General features: G+C 42.2%; 1 protein-coding gene across 6 annotated transcripts in view; it reads left to right on the forward strand.

Moving 5' to 3' along the window:
* Positions 1 to 17,500, forward strand: part of LOC143290289 (intraflagellar transport protein 56-like) — a 35,853-nt gene that overhangs the window by 2,560 nt on the left and 15,793 nt on the right. For 3 of the 6 annotated variants that reach the window (XR_013056360.1, XM_076599642.1, XM_076599657.1), the window contains exons 4-12: positions 393 to 507; positions 4,370 to 4,568; positions 6,468 to 6,537; positions 7,210 to 7,311; positions 9,031 to 9,105; positions 9,324 to 9,426; positions 10,939 to 11,048; positions 15,551 to 15,614; positions 17,103 to 17,191. Coding sequence is in view for 4 of the 6 variants with exons in the window: in XM_076599642.1 (XP_076455757.1) it covers positions 393 to 507; positions 4,370 to 4,568; positions 6,468 to 6,537; positions 7,210 to 7,311; positions 9,031 to 9,105; positions 9,324 to 9,426; positions 10,939 to 11,048; positions 15,551 to 15,614; positions 17,103 to 17,191 (927 nt within the window). In the remaining 2 variants the exon portion in view is untranslated. The remainder of the gene's footprint in view (positions 1 to 392; positions 508 to 4,369; positions 4,569 to 6,467; positions 6,538 to 7,209; positions 7,312 to 9,030; positions 9,106 to 9,323; positions 9,427 to 10,938; positions 11,049 to 15,550; positions 15,615 to 17,102; positions 17,192 to 17,500) is intronic. The other 3 variants (XR_013056361.1, XM_076599649.1, XM_076599665.1) reach the window with 1 other exon arrangement.

Consider the following 17,500-nt stretch of genomic DNA (forward strand, 5'->3'; position numbering starts at 1 on the left):
TATAATTATACTGATGTAGTACTTTGTTTTATAATCATGGTAATGATAGCTAACTACATTGTCATATGATCATGATATTGATATGATAGAGTACTGATGTAGTACTTTGTTTTATAATGATAATAGTGATAGCTAACTTCTTTGTCTTATGATTATGATATTGATGATAATAGATATCAATTATCACATAAAACTTATGTAACCTTATTGTAAGAATAAGTTGAAATGTTAACATATCCTTATAGCATTCAGTCGATTGGTCTCAGTCTTTTATTTTCTGTTGAGTATATATATCGTTTTATTGATTTACTTACCCCCTTTTTTTTCTTAAAAAAACAAAACAAAAACAAACAAAAACACAACTGATAATCTATTCACCCATTTTTCTGCAGGAGTATGAGAGACTGTCCAAGAGAGAGGGCTGTCACCCAGACGTGTGGTTGTTCCTGTCGTGCTGCTACTTTTTTCTGGGCATGTACCAGGAGGCAGAAGCCAATGCAGCAAAAGGTTGGCTATTTCCTGGAACTTGTTCTCTCTCTCTTGTGGATCAGTAATGTGTGTGTTTGTGTATGATTAGCAAGCTATATATAGCTACTTTTTGTTTTGCCCTGAAACAAAAGAATGGTCAGAATCGACAGCCTATGTGTGAATATCTGTTTGTTGCAAGATTACCGTGAAAGTGAGAATGAGAAAATGACTTTTAGCTTCTTGTGGCATGTTGAGTGAATTAATTCATTTAATTACACATACTTAACCGTGACCCAACTAGTGCAGACTCCGGCAGGGGTCTGACATTCCTGTCCTGTGCAAACTATCCGCCCATGCGGAGCAGACGAAACTATATCATTTCATGAGATCTGTTGTGCCATTATATGATCAGTAACCTATAGCATTTGAAATTTGAATATCAAATTACAAATGTTCATTTTTTAGAGAGGATGAAAAGGATGTTGGGGCTGCTTCACAGTATAGAGAACTGACATTGCTTAAATCCAGGGGAAAAAACCCAAAGAAAAGTGAAAACTGATAGAAGGATTATAGATATGGAAGCAGGAACTGTATACTTTAGCAATAATTGAATAAGCTGGCAATAAACGAGTTCACAAAAAAGAGGTAATATTTTTGTAACGCAGCTAAAAATATGTATTTGTAAGCTTGGTGGTTTTGCATCATCTTCAAACCCAAAAGGTTGCAGTTACATTTTAATGCCCACGAGATAATGGCTGGAATTAAAAAAAAGTATCAGATGACATTCTGTCATGCTACAGTGCCCAGGGTGCATGGACAAACTTTCAGTGTCTGTTAGTCTGACCAGGAATTAAAGAAGGGTTGGACATTCTGTCACAGGTGCATGGACAACTTTCAGTGTCTGTTAGTCTGACCAGGAATTAAAGAAGGGTTGGACATTCTGTCGCAAGGTGCATGGACATAACTTTCAGTGTCTGTTAGTCTGACCAGGAATTAAAGAAGGGTTGGACATTCTGTCACAGGTGCATTGACATAACTTTCAGTGTCTGTTAGTCTGACCAGGAATTAAAGAAGCCTTGGACATTCTGTCACAGGTGCATGGACATAACTTTCAGTGTCTGTTAGTCTGACCAGGAATTAAAGAAGCATTGGACATTCTGTCACATGTGCATGGACATAACTTTCAGTGTCTGTTAGTCTGACTAGGAATTAAAGAAGCATTGGACATTCTGTCACATGTGCATGGACATAACTTTCAGTGTCTGTTAGTCTGACCAGGAATTAAAGAAGCATTGGACATTCTGTCACAAGGTGCATGGACATAACTTTCAGTGTCTGTTAGTCTGACCAGGAATTAAAGAAGCATTGGACATTCTGTCACAAGGTGCATGGACATAACTTTCAGTGTCTGTTAGTCTGACCAGGAATTAAAGAAGGGTTGGACATTCTGTCGCAAGGTGCATGGACATAACTTTCACTGTCTGTTAGTCTGACCAGGAATTAAAGAAGCATTGGACATTCTGTCGCAAGGTGCATGGACAACTTTCAGTGTCTGTTAGTCTGACCAGGAATTAAAGAAGGGTTGGACATTCTGTCGCAGGGTGCATGGACAACTTTCAGTGTCTGTTAGTCTGACTAGGAATTAAAAAAGGGTTGGACATTCTGTCACAGGTGCATTGACATAACTTTCAGTGTCTGTTAGTCTGACCAGGAATTAAAGAAGGGTTGGACATTCTGTCACAGGTGCATTGACATAACTTTCAGTGTCTGTTAGTCTGACTAGGAATTAAAGAAGGGTTGGACATTCTGTCACATGTGCATGGACATAACTTTCAGTGTCTGTTAGTCTGACCAGGAATTAAAGAAGGGTTGGACATTCTGTCGCAAGGTGCATGGACATAACTTTCAGTGTCTGTTAGTCTGACTAGGAATTAAAGAAGCATTGGACATTCTGTCACATGTGCATGGACATAACTTTCAGTGTCTGTTAGTCTGACCAGGAATTAAAGAAGGGTTGGACATTCTGTCACAGGTGCATTGACATAACTTTCAGTGTCTGTTAGTCTGACCAGGAATTAAAGAAGCATTGGACATTCTGTCACATGTGCATGGACATAACTTTCAGTGTCTGTTAGTCTGACCAGGAATTAAAGAAGCATTGGACATTCTGTCACAGGTGCATTGACATAACTTTCAGTGTCTGTTAGTCTGACCAGGAATTAAAGAAGCATTGGACATTCTGTCGCAGGGTGCATGGACATAACTTTCAGTGTCTGTTAGTCTGACCAGGAATTAAAGAAGCCTTGGACATTCTGTCACAGGTGCATGGACATAACTTTCAGTGTCTGTTAGTCTGACTAGGAATTAAAGAAGGGTTGGACATTCTGTCACAAGTGCATGGATATAACTTTCACTGTCTGTTAGTCTGACTAGGAATTAAAGAAGGGTTGGACATTCTGTCACAAGTGCATGGATATAACTTTCACTGTCTGTTAGTCTGACTAGGAATTAAAGAAGGGTTGAACATTCTGTTGCAGGGTGCATTGACATAACTTTCAGTGTCTGTTAGTCTGACTAGGAATTAAAGAAGCATTGGACATTCTGTCACAGGTGCATGGACATAACTTTCAGTGTCTGTTAGTCTGACCAGGAATTAAAGAAGGGTTGGACATTCTGTCGCAAGGTGCATGGACATAACTTTCAGTGTCTGTTAGTCTGACCAGGAATTAAAGAAGCATTGGACATTCTGTCACAGGTGCATGGACATAACTTTCAGTGTCTGTTAGTCTGACTACGAATTAAAGAAGCATTGGACATTCTGTCGCAGGGTGCATGGACATAACTTTCAGTGTCTGTTAGTCTGACTAGGAATTAAAGAAACATTGGACATTCTGTCACAGGTGCATTGACATAACTTTCAGTGTCTGTTAGTCTGACCAGGAATTAAAGAAGCATTGGACATTCTGTCACAGGTGCATGGACATAACTTTCAGTGTCTGTTAGTCTGACTAGGAATTAAAGAAGCATTGGACATTCTGTCACAGGTGCATGGACATAACTTTCAGTGTCTGTTAGTCTGACTAGGAATTAAAGAAGGGTTGGACATTCTGTCACAGGTGCATGGACATAACTTTCAGTGTCTGTTAGTCTGACTAGGAATTAAAGAAGCATTGGACATTCTGTCACAGGTGCATTGACATAACTTTCAGTGTCTGTTGGTCTGACTAGGAATTAAAGAAGCATTGGACATTCTGTCGCAGGGTGCATGGACATAACTTTCATTCTCTCTTAGTCTTTGATTAACAGTTGAGTGATGACACGAGGTAACGGTTGATAATAAAAAGAAAGTCTGTGGGGACCTCTGCCCTGTTGATAAGCAGCGCTCATTCTCTCTTAGTCTTTGATTAACAGTTGAGTGATGACACGAGGTAACGGTTGATAATAAAAAGAAAGTCTGTGGGACCTCTGCCCTGTTGATAAGCAGCGCTCATTCTCTCTTAGTCTTTGATTAACAGTTGAGTGATGACACGAGGTAACGGTTGATAATAAAAAGAAAGTCTGTGGGACCTCTGCCCTGTTGATAAGCAGCGCTCATTCTCTCTTAGTCTTTGATTAACAGTTGAGGTGATGACACGAGGTAACGGTTGATAATAAAAAGAAAGTCTGTGGGACCTCTGCCCTGTTGATAAGCAGCGCTCATTCTCTCTTAGTCTTTGATTAACAGTTGAGGTGATGACACGAGGTAACGGTTGATAATAAAAAGAAAGTCTGTGGGGACCTCTGCCCTGTTGATAAGCAGAGCTCATTCTCTCTTAGTCTTTGATTAACAGTTGAGGTGATGACACGAGGTAACGGTTGATAATAAAAAGAAAGTCTGTGGGACCTCTGCCCTGTTGATAAGCAGCGCCCAAGGGCAGGCTGCAGAACCGCCTGGCCTTCCACCTGTCGCACAAGTTTGGGGATGAGCGCAAGCTGATGAGCCACCACCAGAACCTGCAGGACATCATCGAGGACCAGCTGACCCTGGCTTCCATCCACTACCTGCGCAGCCACTACCAGGAGGCCATCGACATCTACAAGCGCATTCTTCTTGACAACAGGTGGGCCCAGGTGGTGGTCTCTGGCTACGTCTGCCTAGGAAGCGAGAGAATCTGAGTGCACTGGTTCAAATCCTGGCACAGTCACCAATAATTTCTCCCACTCCACTAGACCTTGAGTAGTGGTCTGGACGCTAATCATTCGGATAAGTCGATAAACTGAGGTCCAATGTGCAGCATTCACCTAGCACATGTAAAAGAATGTATGGCAACAAAAGGGTTGTCCCTGGCAAAATTTTGTACAAAAAATCCACTTCGATAGGAAAACAAAGAACAACTGCAGGCAGGAAAAAGTACAAAAAAAATGGGTGACGCTCTCAGTGTAGAAACATGCTCTCCCTGGGGAGAGCAGCCCAGATTTCACACAGAGAAATTAGTTACAAAAAAAAATTAATACAATTTAGTGTGCTGTTCGCAGACATACTGTTACAATTTTGCTGTAATTTGTTACGCACAGTCGCAGTTTGTTGCGACGTTGCACATGCGTCAAAATTGTTCTGACAAGCTCATTTTCAACTACAAAGCATAGTCACATGCTTTACTGCCATAACATTACCCAGATGCTCTAGACCTATCGATCATGAGGCCAGGGCAGTCACTACTAACCTTGGTCACAGTTGATGATGCTCAGCTAATCAGGTGCATGTTTACATTGAAACAGCATTGAGTGGACCAATTAGCTTAATTGTAGCAGTTACACCATGTTGCAGGCAAGCCCAAGTGTTTGTACGCCTTGTAGATAAAATGTACGTTTGCTGATGTGGCTCGGAGTCTGAGTGTTCCACCAAATTGAGAATTTTCCTACTAAATTTCCTTACTGTTCCTACAAACACTTGACAGGGGTTGGCATCTCTGTGGTCATGGTGGAATAAGACACATGACCTAAGACGTTTTTTTGTTGGCTTCAAAACTGATGAAGTTGTTATGCGCATAGGGTGTTTAGAAAATGACATTTTTCATCAGCCACTCCTCCCCTTCAAGTCACAGAAAAGGAAGCTCTTTTCTCCACTCCCCAACGCCCCCGCCCCCTTGCCCCCATCCCACCCCTTCCCACCCACACACACACACATACACAGATATATATGCATGCACATGTACTATCCAAATAGAATTACTGCAGAACGAAATAAAACGAAACAAAACAAATTTTTATTTCACAAGAGTAGTGGAGTAAGCACAGCTGCTTTTTTTACATCCAGCCCTCAATGGCAAAGAAGAAAAAAAAAAAAAAAAAAAAAGAAAAAAAAAAGCAAAGGCGAAACACATACACACACACACCACGCAACACACACACACACACACACACCACACACACACAATTACATATGAAAATACAAGGCATAAATGAAAGCATGTACATTACCTAATTAAGACCACAGTAGCAAGATGCCACAGAGCAAGTGCACTCATCCCTGGCTATCCAGTACTCAAAAGTCAGTAATGAAGTAGTACAACTAAAAGTAACAATACTAACAACTACACACCGTCACAGCAATACCAGAGCAGCAACTGTTGAAATAGTAATTATTGTAACAATAAATAGTTATAAAGCAAATAATTTAGTATGATTTCAAGAATAATTACTGACAGTGCAGGATTGCTGGTTTTGAATTATCGGGCTGTTATCTTACCCAGTTTGTGGGGGGAAAATATCAAGATAATGCAATTCTGAACAGCTGAATGTCTAAGGAAAATGACCAGGAGATCAATTCATGTCTTTGAAATTAAATAAAACAAATATACAACAACAACACCATGAAAAAAAGTAGAAAGAGACTTATTAAGGAAAGATTCACATCTAGAATCTACATGGTCAAGCTACTAATATTTAATTGAATGAAAAGCATTTGAATGTTACATGTAATTTGATTTTTTTTTTTTGTTTTTTTGGTCATGTTACAGAGATTATCTGGCTCTGAATGTGTATGTCGCCCTGTGTTACTACAAACTGGACTACTATGACGTTTCACAGGTAATGTTTCATTGAAAATGTCTGAGCATTGTAAAAAACCTTAGATTTTAAAAGAATTTTAGTATGAGTTACTGTAAGGGTAGAGCAAAAAATTTCCTTTGTATCGTCACCTAGTATATAGTTTGTCTAGCCCTTGAATGATTTTTTCACCACAGTCTAGAATTCAACAGATTTTGTTATTATGCAAAATCAGTGTATTATGAATTTATAGTGTAATATCATGTTGAGATTACTGTGTTATTTCTTTTTCGAAATCAGAGCCATCTTCTTTTTATTCTTGTAATGTATAAGAATGTGGCAATTTCTTATTACGTTATTGAGATCTCTCTCTCTCTCTCTCTCTCTCTCTCTGTTTCTATTATTTATTGTCTTTTTGAATGCATTTGTGTATGTTGCATTTGCATATCTTGCATTTTCTCATGTTTTCCATCAAGTGTTGATTAAAGTGTGGTTTTTTTTTCATGCATGCTATATTCAAGCTCACAGAAATAAGCCTTGTATTGACATCTGGTCCACCTGTTTTTTTGTAAAAAAAAAAAAAAAAAAAAAAAATTATCTGTGAAATCATTTGTTTATTTTGCTTTGGCTGGAAGTTTTAGTTGTACTTGTCCTTTTATTTATTTAGTTAGTTACATATCTATTCATTTGTTTGTTTGTTTATTGTGTCTGCAGGAAGTATTAGCAGTGTACCTGCAGCAGTTTCAAGACAGTGCCGTTGCTCTCAACCTGAAAGCGTGCAACCATTTCCGTCTGTACAACGGCAAAGCTGCTGAGGTAGGCCACTGTGGAGTGGGACGTGATCTGAGGGAACTTGTTTTCCTGCCAGTTTTCTCTTCGCTTTTTTTTTTTTCCTTTTTTTTTTCTTGAAGTCTTTGTTTTTTTGTTGTTGCGTTTTTGAGTCTTGATTTTGAGAAAGGAGATGTTGTGGCAGAATCAGTTAGACGTTTGACTTGTGTTCCATTGTTCACCAGTGATAAGGGTTCCAGAAAGATGTTGTGGCAGAATCAGACTTGTGATCCATTGTTCACCAGTGATAAGGGTTCCAGAAAGGAGATGGTGTGGCAGAATCAGTTAGACGTTTGACTTGGGTTCCATTGTTCACCAGTGATAAGGGTTCCAGGCCCCATTTCAGCATGATGTTGTGTCCTTGGGAAAAGGCGCTTTACTCTGATTTTTCTCACTCCACCCTGGTGTGAATGGGTACCTGACTTTGATTGGGGGAAAGGGTGGAAGGGCAGGAGTGGGAGCTGACTTCCTCTTCTTAGCCCTGGACACCGTGGATATGAATTCACTCCTTCCTCTTCTGAACCCTGGACACCGTGGATATGAATTCACTGCCTTCCTGTGCCAAGCCCTGGACACCGTGGATATGAATTCACTGACTTCCTGTTCTGAACCCTGGACACAGTGGATATAAATTCACTGCCTTCCTGTGCCAAGCCCTGGACACCGTGGATGTGAATTCACTCCTTCCTATTCTGAACCCTGGACACTGTGGATATGAATTCACTCCTTCCTATTCTGAACCCTGGACACTGGATATGAATTCACTCCTTCCTATTCTGAACCCTGGACACCGTGGATATGAATTCACTCCTTCCTCTTCTGAACCCTGGACACCGTGGATATGAATTCACTCCTTCCTATTCTGAACCCTGGACACAGTGGATATGAATTCACTGCCTTCCTGTGCCAAGCCCTGGACACCGTGGATATGAATTCACTGACTTCCTGTTCTGAACCCTGGACACAGTGGATATAAATTCACTGCCTTCCTGTGCCGAGCCCTGGACACAGTGGATATGAATTCACTGCTCCTTTGGTCATAAATGGCTATAGGACCTTTTTTTGATTTTGATTTTTACAGATGAAAGAGATCGTCTCATAAAAATGTGGTTTTTATATTGTTTGCTGTCTAAATTTTATGTTTTTGTCATGTTTCTGTTTTTGGATTGTGCACTTCAAGTCTACGATAAAATGTGAAATCAAAATTATGATGAATCATTTTTGCACGTGGACAATCTTTAGTAATGAAACTCAGTGGGTTGTAGACACTTAACAAATACATTTCATACACTAATACCTTTCATGGAATTTTAAAGAGCTTTTCACTGGAAGAGCAAAGAGTACAAGAAGAGTTGATTGTGGAAAGTGAAGCAGATAGATCCACAGGCAGTGACCCAAATGTGCTGTATGTTTGGATAAGTTTGTTTGAGTGTTTCAGAATATGGTCAGAATCTTTTGGCAGTTGCACTGTATGGCTAGATGAGTGTGTACTTTAGAACACGGGTGGAATCTTCGGTCGAATATGCTTTGTGGTTTAATGAGTGTGTGCTTGCAAAATATGCATGTATCATGTGTGGCGTCTGTTTAGATGCATTCATATGTTTGAAAAATATGCATGGATCAATTTTGATGTCTCTTTGGATGAATTGATATGTTTGCAAAATATGTATGCAACAAAATGATATGCCTAGTGTTTGTGTTTTGCAGGCCGAGTTGAAGGCCCTGCAGGAAATGTCCTCACAGTCATTCCAGTTTGCTCAGGATCTCATCAAGCACAACCTGGTGAGTCCTGCGGTGCAGTCTCTGTCTCTCAGTCTGTTATAATTCTTCATCTTCTTCTTGACAGTTATGTAGCACCTATCTTTGGTCAGAGACCACAGTCTATAAATGCTTTACAAACACAGCCATTTACACTGCAGGCTTTTTGTTGTTGTTTTTTGCAGCCTGGAGAATGTTTGTATGAAGATATGATTGGTGATAAGGCACTCCATTGTTTTCAGTGTGTTTTCCGAAGTGGGGAGGGTGCTCTTCAAGTCTTACCACCACTGATCGATGTTTTGCCGGAAGCCCGACTCAACTTGGTCATCTACTACTTGAAGCAAGGTCAGTTTTGCTGGTCTGTTTTTCTCTCTGTGTGTAAGTGCGTACACAAAAGAATGGTCACTAACCAGCAAAAGACTCTAACAATCACATCATTTCTGTATTCAGTAAAAAATCTCTAACCTTTATCATCAATCGGTTATGCACACTTATTTATTTTCAAAAGATACAGCTTTGTATTGATAGAATTAAAAGTATAGTGAAAGAGAATGAATGAGAAGTTTGGTAGAACTGCCAGTTACTGGTTTTTTTTGTTTTGTTTTTTTAATTCTTTTTCTAATCAAAGCCAGAAGTCATTGAAGAGGGGCGGTTGTGTTGGTATTTCAGTGCTTTGCAAATGTTCAAATGAAATGTCAGCTTTCCTTCGGATTGACTGGTTAACATACAGTCAGTTTGTAATAACCTTACCTGGTACATTGAGACTTTGAGATAGCGTGGTGCCTTTGAGAACGCCTTGTTGACTGTGTCAGCGCTGAGTTGCTAATTGCTGTGATTGATGTTTCTGTGGCTTATTTGTCGAAGCATAAGTTGTGTATTTTTCAGCTTGGTTTTGTTTTATATTGACTTCACTGCCATCATTTGTTCAATACACAGTGCAAGTGTATATATACAAAATGTGTGTGTATGTGCATGCGTATGGGTTGGCGCATGTTTGTGTGTGTTCGTTCTTTTGCTTAACGTCTATCCACATTTGTGATTTGTGATTTTAGATGAACCATTGTGTGTGTGTGTGTGTGTTAAATATCGGAAAGGTGATATTTTTGTTAGGGTTGCTTTGCTATGACTCTGTGCGATTTTGTTATTGCATGCCAAATTTTTGCTGTTCTGCTCGTGATCTGTATCATGTATCATACAGACTTCACCTCACTTAATATTAGTCTCTGACTGAGGCAGTGACGTTACTCTGATGGTGACTGTGGTTGCTTTAACTGGCGACAGACGACGTGGATAGTATGTTATTCTGATGGTCATTGTGGCTGTGGCTGTTGACAGATGACATAGATAGTAATGTTATTCTGATTTTGTTCGTGGTTGTGACTGGTTGTTTTGACTGGCAGCATGGATGGTAATGATATTCTGATGGTGATTGTGGCTGTGGGTGTTGACAGACGACATAGATCATAATGATATTCTGATGGTGATTGTGTTTGTGATTGTGGCAGTTGTGACTGGCGACAGACGATGTAGATTGTAATGTTATTCTGATGGTGCTTGTGTACTGTGGTTGTTGTGACTGGCGACATGGATGGTAATGTTATTCTGATGGTGGTTGTGTTTGTGGTTGTTTTGACTGGCGACAGATGACGTAGATAGTAATAATATTCTGAAGGTGACTGTGGTTGTGACTGGCGACAGACAACGTAGATAGAAATGATGTGGTTGTGATTGGCGACAGATGACGTGGATAGTAAAAGTTATTCGAATTGTGGTTGTGACTGTGGCTGTTGTGACTGTGACAGACGACGTAGATAGTAATGATATTCTGATGGTGACTGGTGGTTGTGACTGTGACAGACGACGTGCCTGAAGCCTACAACCTGATCAAGGACCTGGAGCCCACCACGCCCCAGGAGTACATCCTGAAGGGGGTCGTCAACGCCGCTCTGGGTCAGGAGCAGGGCTCGGTCAGTGTGATGCATTATTCAGTCAGCTGAGTGGACAGCTTATCATGTAGTTATCCGTTCTTCTCTGCCTTGGGTGGGTAGCTTATCATGTAGTTATCCGTTCTTCTCTGCCTTGGGTGGACAGCTTATCATGTAGTTATCCGTTCTTCTCTGCCTTGGGTGGACAGCTTATCATGTAGTTATCAGTTCTTCTCTGCCTTGGGTGGACAGCTTATCATGTAGTTATCAGTTCTTCTCTGCCTTGGGTGGACAGCTTATCCCTTCTCTGCCTTGGGTGGGTGGCTTATCATGTAGTTATCCGTTCTTCTCTGCCTTGGGTGGACAGCTTATCATGTAGTTATCCGTTCTTCTCTGCCTTGGGTGGGTAGCTTTTCATGTAGTTATCTGTTCTTCTCTGCCTTGGGTGGGTAGCTTTTCATGTAGTTATCTATTCTTCTCTGCCTTGGGTGGGTAGCTTATCATGTAGTTATCCATTCTTCTCTGCCTTGGGTGGGTAGCTTTTCATGTAGTTATCTGTTCTTCTCTGCCTTGGGTGGACAGTTTTTCATGTAGTTATCTGTTCTTCTCTGCCTTGGGTGGGTAGCTTATCATGTAGTTATCCGTTCTTCTCTGCCTTGGGTGGGTAGCTTATCATGTAGTTATCCGTTCTTCTCTGCCTTGAGTGGACAGCTTATCATGTAGTTATCCGTTCTTCTCTGCCTTGGGTGGACAGCTTATCATGTAGTTATCCGTTCTTCTCTGCCTTGGGTGGGTAGCTTATCCCTTCTCTGCCTTGGGTGGGTAGCTTATCATGTAGTTATCCGTTCTTCTCTGCCTTGGGTGGGTAGCTTATCCCTTCTCTGCCTTGGGTGGGTAGCTTATCATGTAGTTATCCGTTCTTCTCTGCCTTGGGTGGGTAGCTGATCATGTAGTTATCCGTTCTTCTCTGCCTTGGGTGGGTAGCTTATCATGTAGTTATCCGTTCTTCTCTGCCTTGGGTGGACAGCTCATCATGTAGTTATCCGTTCTTCTCTGCCTTGTGTGGGTAGCTTATCATGTAGTTATCCGTTCTTCTCTGCCTTGAGTGGACAGCTTATCATATAGTTATCCGTTCTTCTCTGCCTTGGGTGGACAGCTTATCCCTTCTCTGCCTTGGGTGGGTAGCTTATCATGTAGTTATCCGTTCTTCTCTGCCTTGGGTGGGTAGCTTATCATGTAGTTATCCGTTCTTCTCTGCCTTGAGTGGACAGCTTATCATGTATTTATCCGTTCTTCTCTGCCTTGGATGGACAGCTCATCATGTAGTTATCCGTTCTTCTCTGCCTTGGGTGGACAGCTTATCATGTAGTTATCCGTTCTTCTCTGCCTTGGGTGGACAGCTTATCATGTAGTTATCCGTTCTTCTCTGCCTTGGGTGGGTAGCTTATCATGTAGTTATCCGTTCTTCTCTGCCTTGTGTGGGTAGCTTATCATGTAGTTATCCGTTCTTCTCTGCCTTGGGTGGGTAGCTTATCATGTAGTTATCTGTTCTTCTCTGCCTTGGGTGGACAGCTCATCATGTAGTTATCCGTTCTTCTCTGCCTTGTGTGGGTAGCTTATCATGTAGTTATCCGTTCTTCTCTGCCTTGAGTGGACAGCTTATCATGTAGTTATCCGTTCTTCTCTGCCTTGGGTGGACAGCTTATCCCTTCTCTGCCTTGGGTGGGTGGCTTATCATGTAGTTATCCGTTCTTCTCTGCCTTGGGTGGGTAGCTTATCATGTAGTTATCCGTTCTTCTCTGCCTTGAGTGGACAGCTTATCATGTAGTTATCCGTTCTTCTCTGCCTTGGGTGGACAGCTCATCATGTAGTTATCCGTTCTTCTCTGCCTTGAGTGGACAGCTTTTCATGTAGTTATCAGTTCTTCTCTGCCTTGGGTGGACAGCTCATCATGTAGTTATCCGTTCTTCTCTGCCTTGAGTGGACAGCTTATCATGTAGTTATCCGTTCTTCTCTGCCTTGGGTGGACAGCTTATCATGTAGTTATCCGTTCTTCTCTGCCTTGGGTGGGTAGCTTATCCCTTCTCTGCCTTGGGTGGGTAGCTTATCATGTAGTTATCCGTTCTTCTCTGCCTTGGGTGGGTAGCTTATCCCTTCTCTGCCTTGGGTGGGTAGCTTATCATGTAGTTATCCGTTCTTCTCTGCCTTGGGTGGGTAGCTGATCATGTAGTTATCCGTTCTTCTCTGCCTTGGGTGGGTAGCTTATCATGTAGTTATCCGTTCTTCTCTGCCTTGGGTGGACAGCTCATCATGTAGTTATCCGTTCTTCTCTGCCTTGTGTGGGTAGCTTATCATGTAGTTATCCGTTCTTCTCTGCCTTGAGTGGACAGCTTATCATATAGTTATCCGTTCTTCTCTGCCTTGGGTGGACAGCTTATCCCTTCTCTGCCTTGGGTGGGTAGCTTATCATGTAGTTATCCGTTCTTCTCTGCCTTGGGTGGGTAGCTTATCATGTAGTTATCCGTTCTTCTCTGCCTTGAGTGGACAGCTTATCATGTATTTATCCGTTCTTCTCTGCCTTGGATGGACAGCTCATCATGTAGTTATCCGTTCTTCTCTGCCTTGGGTGGACAGCTTATCATGTAGTTATCCGTTCTTCTCTGCCTTGGGTGGACAGCTTATCATGTAGTTATCCGTTCTTCTCTGCCTTGGGTGGGTAGCTTATCATGTAGTTATCCGTTCTTCTCTGCCTTGTGTGGGTAGCTTATCATGTAGTTATCCGTTCTTCTCTGCCTTGGGTGGGTAGCTTATCATGTAGTTATCTGTTCTTCTCTGCCTTGGGTGGACAGCTCATCATGTAGTTATCCGTTCTTCTCTGCCTTGTGTGGGTAGCTTATCATGTAGTTATCCGTTCTTCTCTGCCTTGAGTGGACAGCTTATCATGTAGTTATCCGTTCTTCTCTGCCTTGGGTGGACAGCTTATCCCTTCTCTGCCTTGGGTGGGTGGCTTATCATGTAGTTATCCGTTCTTCTCTGCCTTGGGTGGGTAGCTTATCATGTAGTTATCCGTTCTTCTCTGCCTTGAGTGGACAGCTTATCATGTAGTTATCCGTTCTTCTCTGCCTTGGGTGGACCGCTCATCATGTAGTTATCCGTTCTTCTCTGCCTTGAGTGGACAGCTTTTCATGTAGTTATCAGTTCTTCTCTGCCTTGGGTGGACAGCTCATCATGTAGTTATCCGTTCTTCTCTGCCTTGAGTGGACAGCTTATCATGTAGTTATCCGTTCTTCTCTGCCTTGGGTGGGTAGCTTATCATGTAGTTATCCGTTCTCTGCCTTGGGTGGACAGCTCATCATGTAGTTATCCGTTCTTCTCTGCCTTGGGTGGGTAGCTTATCATGTAGTTATCCGTTCTCTGCCTTGGGTGGACAGCTCATCATGTAGTTATCCGTTCTCTGCCTTGGGTGGACAGCTCATCATGTAGTTGTCTGTTCTTCTCTGCCTTGGGTGGACAGCTTATCATGTAGTTATCCGTTCTTCTCTGCCTTGGGTGGACAGCTTATCATGTAGTTATCCGTTCTTCTCTGCCTTGGGTGGGTAGCTTATCCCTTCTCTGCCTTCCGCTCCTCAAAGAGAAAAACACAACTCTCAAAACTTGAATTAAAAAAAAAAAATATTGTTGTTATTTTTTTGCTGCCCCATCATCTGTACCATTTCAGTGGCATTACTCCCACACTGCTCATTCTGAATCTGCCGTATATGGCTACACCCAGGTTCATCTGTCGCAGTCCCAGCATCAGCAGTCCCCAAGGAACCACTGATGTTAGCTTGTGAGGAGGCCACACACCAGAGGAGATCCTGCACTGCTGCTGAGTCACTTTGGTGATGTTCAGTAGTGCCTATTCTGATTTAACATACTTCGGACACCACCTACTATGCCCCCTTCTGACAACAGTAATGGCTTAGTCGCGAAGCCAGACTGAGTGAGGGTCTCCCCCAGAGTGGAGACCGCCACCATGTCCCTCCAACGACAGTCCACCATGAATCTGCAAGCGCTGAAGACCTTGACAAGACTCACCCTTAGCGTGGAAGTGGCATCAGCCAGGCCCGAGAGATACAGACACTTGTAGTGTTGGTCAGGAAATCAGAACAACACACCAAGGCACATCTGTGAAGTGGATGGTACTCAACTGTGTGGTGCCAGTCTTTCCATTTAAGCCCAACCAAGCCGTCAGTCCGCAGCACTGTCCGCTTCACCACGGCAGCTGGTTTCTTTTAAAAACTTACCTGAAAGTCTTTCCAGTCTCTTACTTGTACTACACCCCCCTCACCTCTACCCCTCCTCCCACCCGTCCTCCCCCAAACCTCTCCCCCCCAACCCACACACACAGTGCAAAATGCAGCACATACAATAAAATGATCATCCGTTGTCAGATTAACTTGTATTCACACACACACACACACACACACACACACACACACAATCGCAGTTGTGTGTTTCTAATTTGGCCCATTTCTTCAGTTTTATCTGTTGTTTTGTTTCAGAGAGAACACCTGAAAATTGCTCAGCAGTACTTTCAGCTGGTTGGTGGTTCTGCCAGTGAGTGTGGTAAGTGACGCAGCCTTGTGGCCACAGATCATGGAGATGACAATGGACCGCTGGAGAGTTCCGCCACCATCTTGGATCTTGTGCACACGCATCTAACTTTTACTCAAAATCATGAGCAGCAATACCAAAGGCGACTGACATAGGCAAAAGCAGCAAACACATTGAGTCCTCCAGTTCTTCACTTGGTAGCCTCCATTGCTGCAACCAAACTCTGTACAATGAAGTGCAGTCATATGCACAATTGAAGAAATGAAGATGTTAAGCAAAAAGTTGACAAAAAGAAGCCTGCTGTTTCGCATGTTCTGCCAATATTGATCGCCTTCGTTGTTCGCAGTTTCGGAGAGCCAGTCAACTTTGAGAGCTTAGATCTTGTGACGTGCATCTATATAAGTCATGTAAGCACGGAACTCTCCGATGGTCTATTGCAACAGCAATGGGCATTGTTACAGCTGCTGCTTTGACTACCAGCACTACTGTTTACCTCACCTTCTACAACAACTACTAAAACTGGAGATGCCAGCAAAAGCTGTCATCAGAACTGCCATTAGTTATTGTAAACGGCAACCTTCCTCAAAACCTTGGGTGGTGGTCTGGTTGCTAGTCTTTATGAAGAGGCCATGAACCAAGGTCCTGTATGCAGCATGCACATAGTGTATGTAAAAGAACTTAGAGCAAATAAGGGTTGTTTCTGCAGTAAGATGCACTTTGATATTAAAAAAACAACAACAACAAAAAAACAAAGAAGATAAAACGAGTATAGGAAAAAAAAAAAAAAAAAAAAAGGTGGTGCTGCTTTGTGGCAGCCTGCTGTCCCAGGGAACAGCTGTCCGAATTTCACACAGAAAAATCTTTTTGTTACAAAGAATGAATACAAAATACAACACAACACAACACAATCCAGTTCAGTACAATACAATACAGTGCAATACAATACAAATACAACACCACACAATACAAATGCGGTACAACTGTGCCGCTAACATCACGCTACATGTGTGTTGGCAGAGTGATATTCATTTGAAACACCATGATAGCATCACATCATGCGGTGACGATGGCTGTGTGTGTTGGCAGAGTGATATTCATGTAAAACACCATGATAGCATCACATCATGCGGTGACAATGGCTGTGTGTGTTGGCAGAGTGATATTCATTTGAAACACCATGATAGCATCACATCATGCGGTGACGATGGCTGTGTGTGTTGACAGAGTGATATTCATGTAAAACACCATGATAGCATCACATCATGCGGTGACGATGGCTGTGTGTGTTGACAGAGTGATATTCATGTAAAACACCATGATAGCATCACATCATGCGGTGACGATGGCTGTGTGTGTCGGCAGAGTGATATTCATGTAAAACACGATGATAGCATCACGTCATGCGGTGACGATGGCTGTGTGTGTTGGCAGAGTGATATTCATGTAAAACACCATGATAGCATCACATCATGCGGTGACGATGGCTGTGTGTGTTGACAGACACCATTCCTGGTCGGCAGTGCATGGCTTCCTGCTTCTTCCTCCTCAAGCAGTTTGAGGACGTGCTCATCTACCTCAACTCCATCAAGGTCAGCACCCATGTGGCTGGAGAGACTGCATTTTTGGGTGGATAATGATAATGATGATAATAACAGGAATAAAATGCAGGCTTATATAGTACAGTACCCCCATACCAGATGGGGCCCACCGCACTTTACGATGAAATATACAATTTTAAGTGACATAAAAGTTTGCACACAAATTCAAAACAGGCAATATCACAGTCTTACATCACATAGGCCTAAATCACAGCAAAATGAATATATCGCATTAACCATCGTCCAGATATACACCAAGGAACTAGGCATTGCAAAAATTACACACTCACACACATGCAC

Source organism: Babylonia areolata, chromosome 1 (genome assembly GCF_041734735.1).
Source record: "Babylonia areolata isolate BAREFJ2019XMU chromosome 1, ASM4173473v1, whole genome shotgun sequence".
Taxonomy (NCBI): domain Eukaryota; kingdom Metazoa; phylum Mollusca; class Gastropoda; order Neogastropoda; family Buccinidae; genus Babylonia; species Babylonia areolata.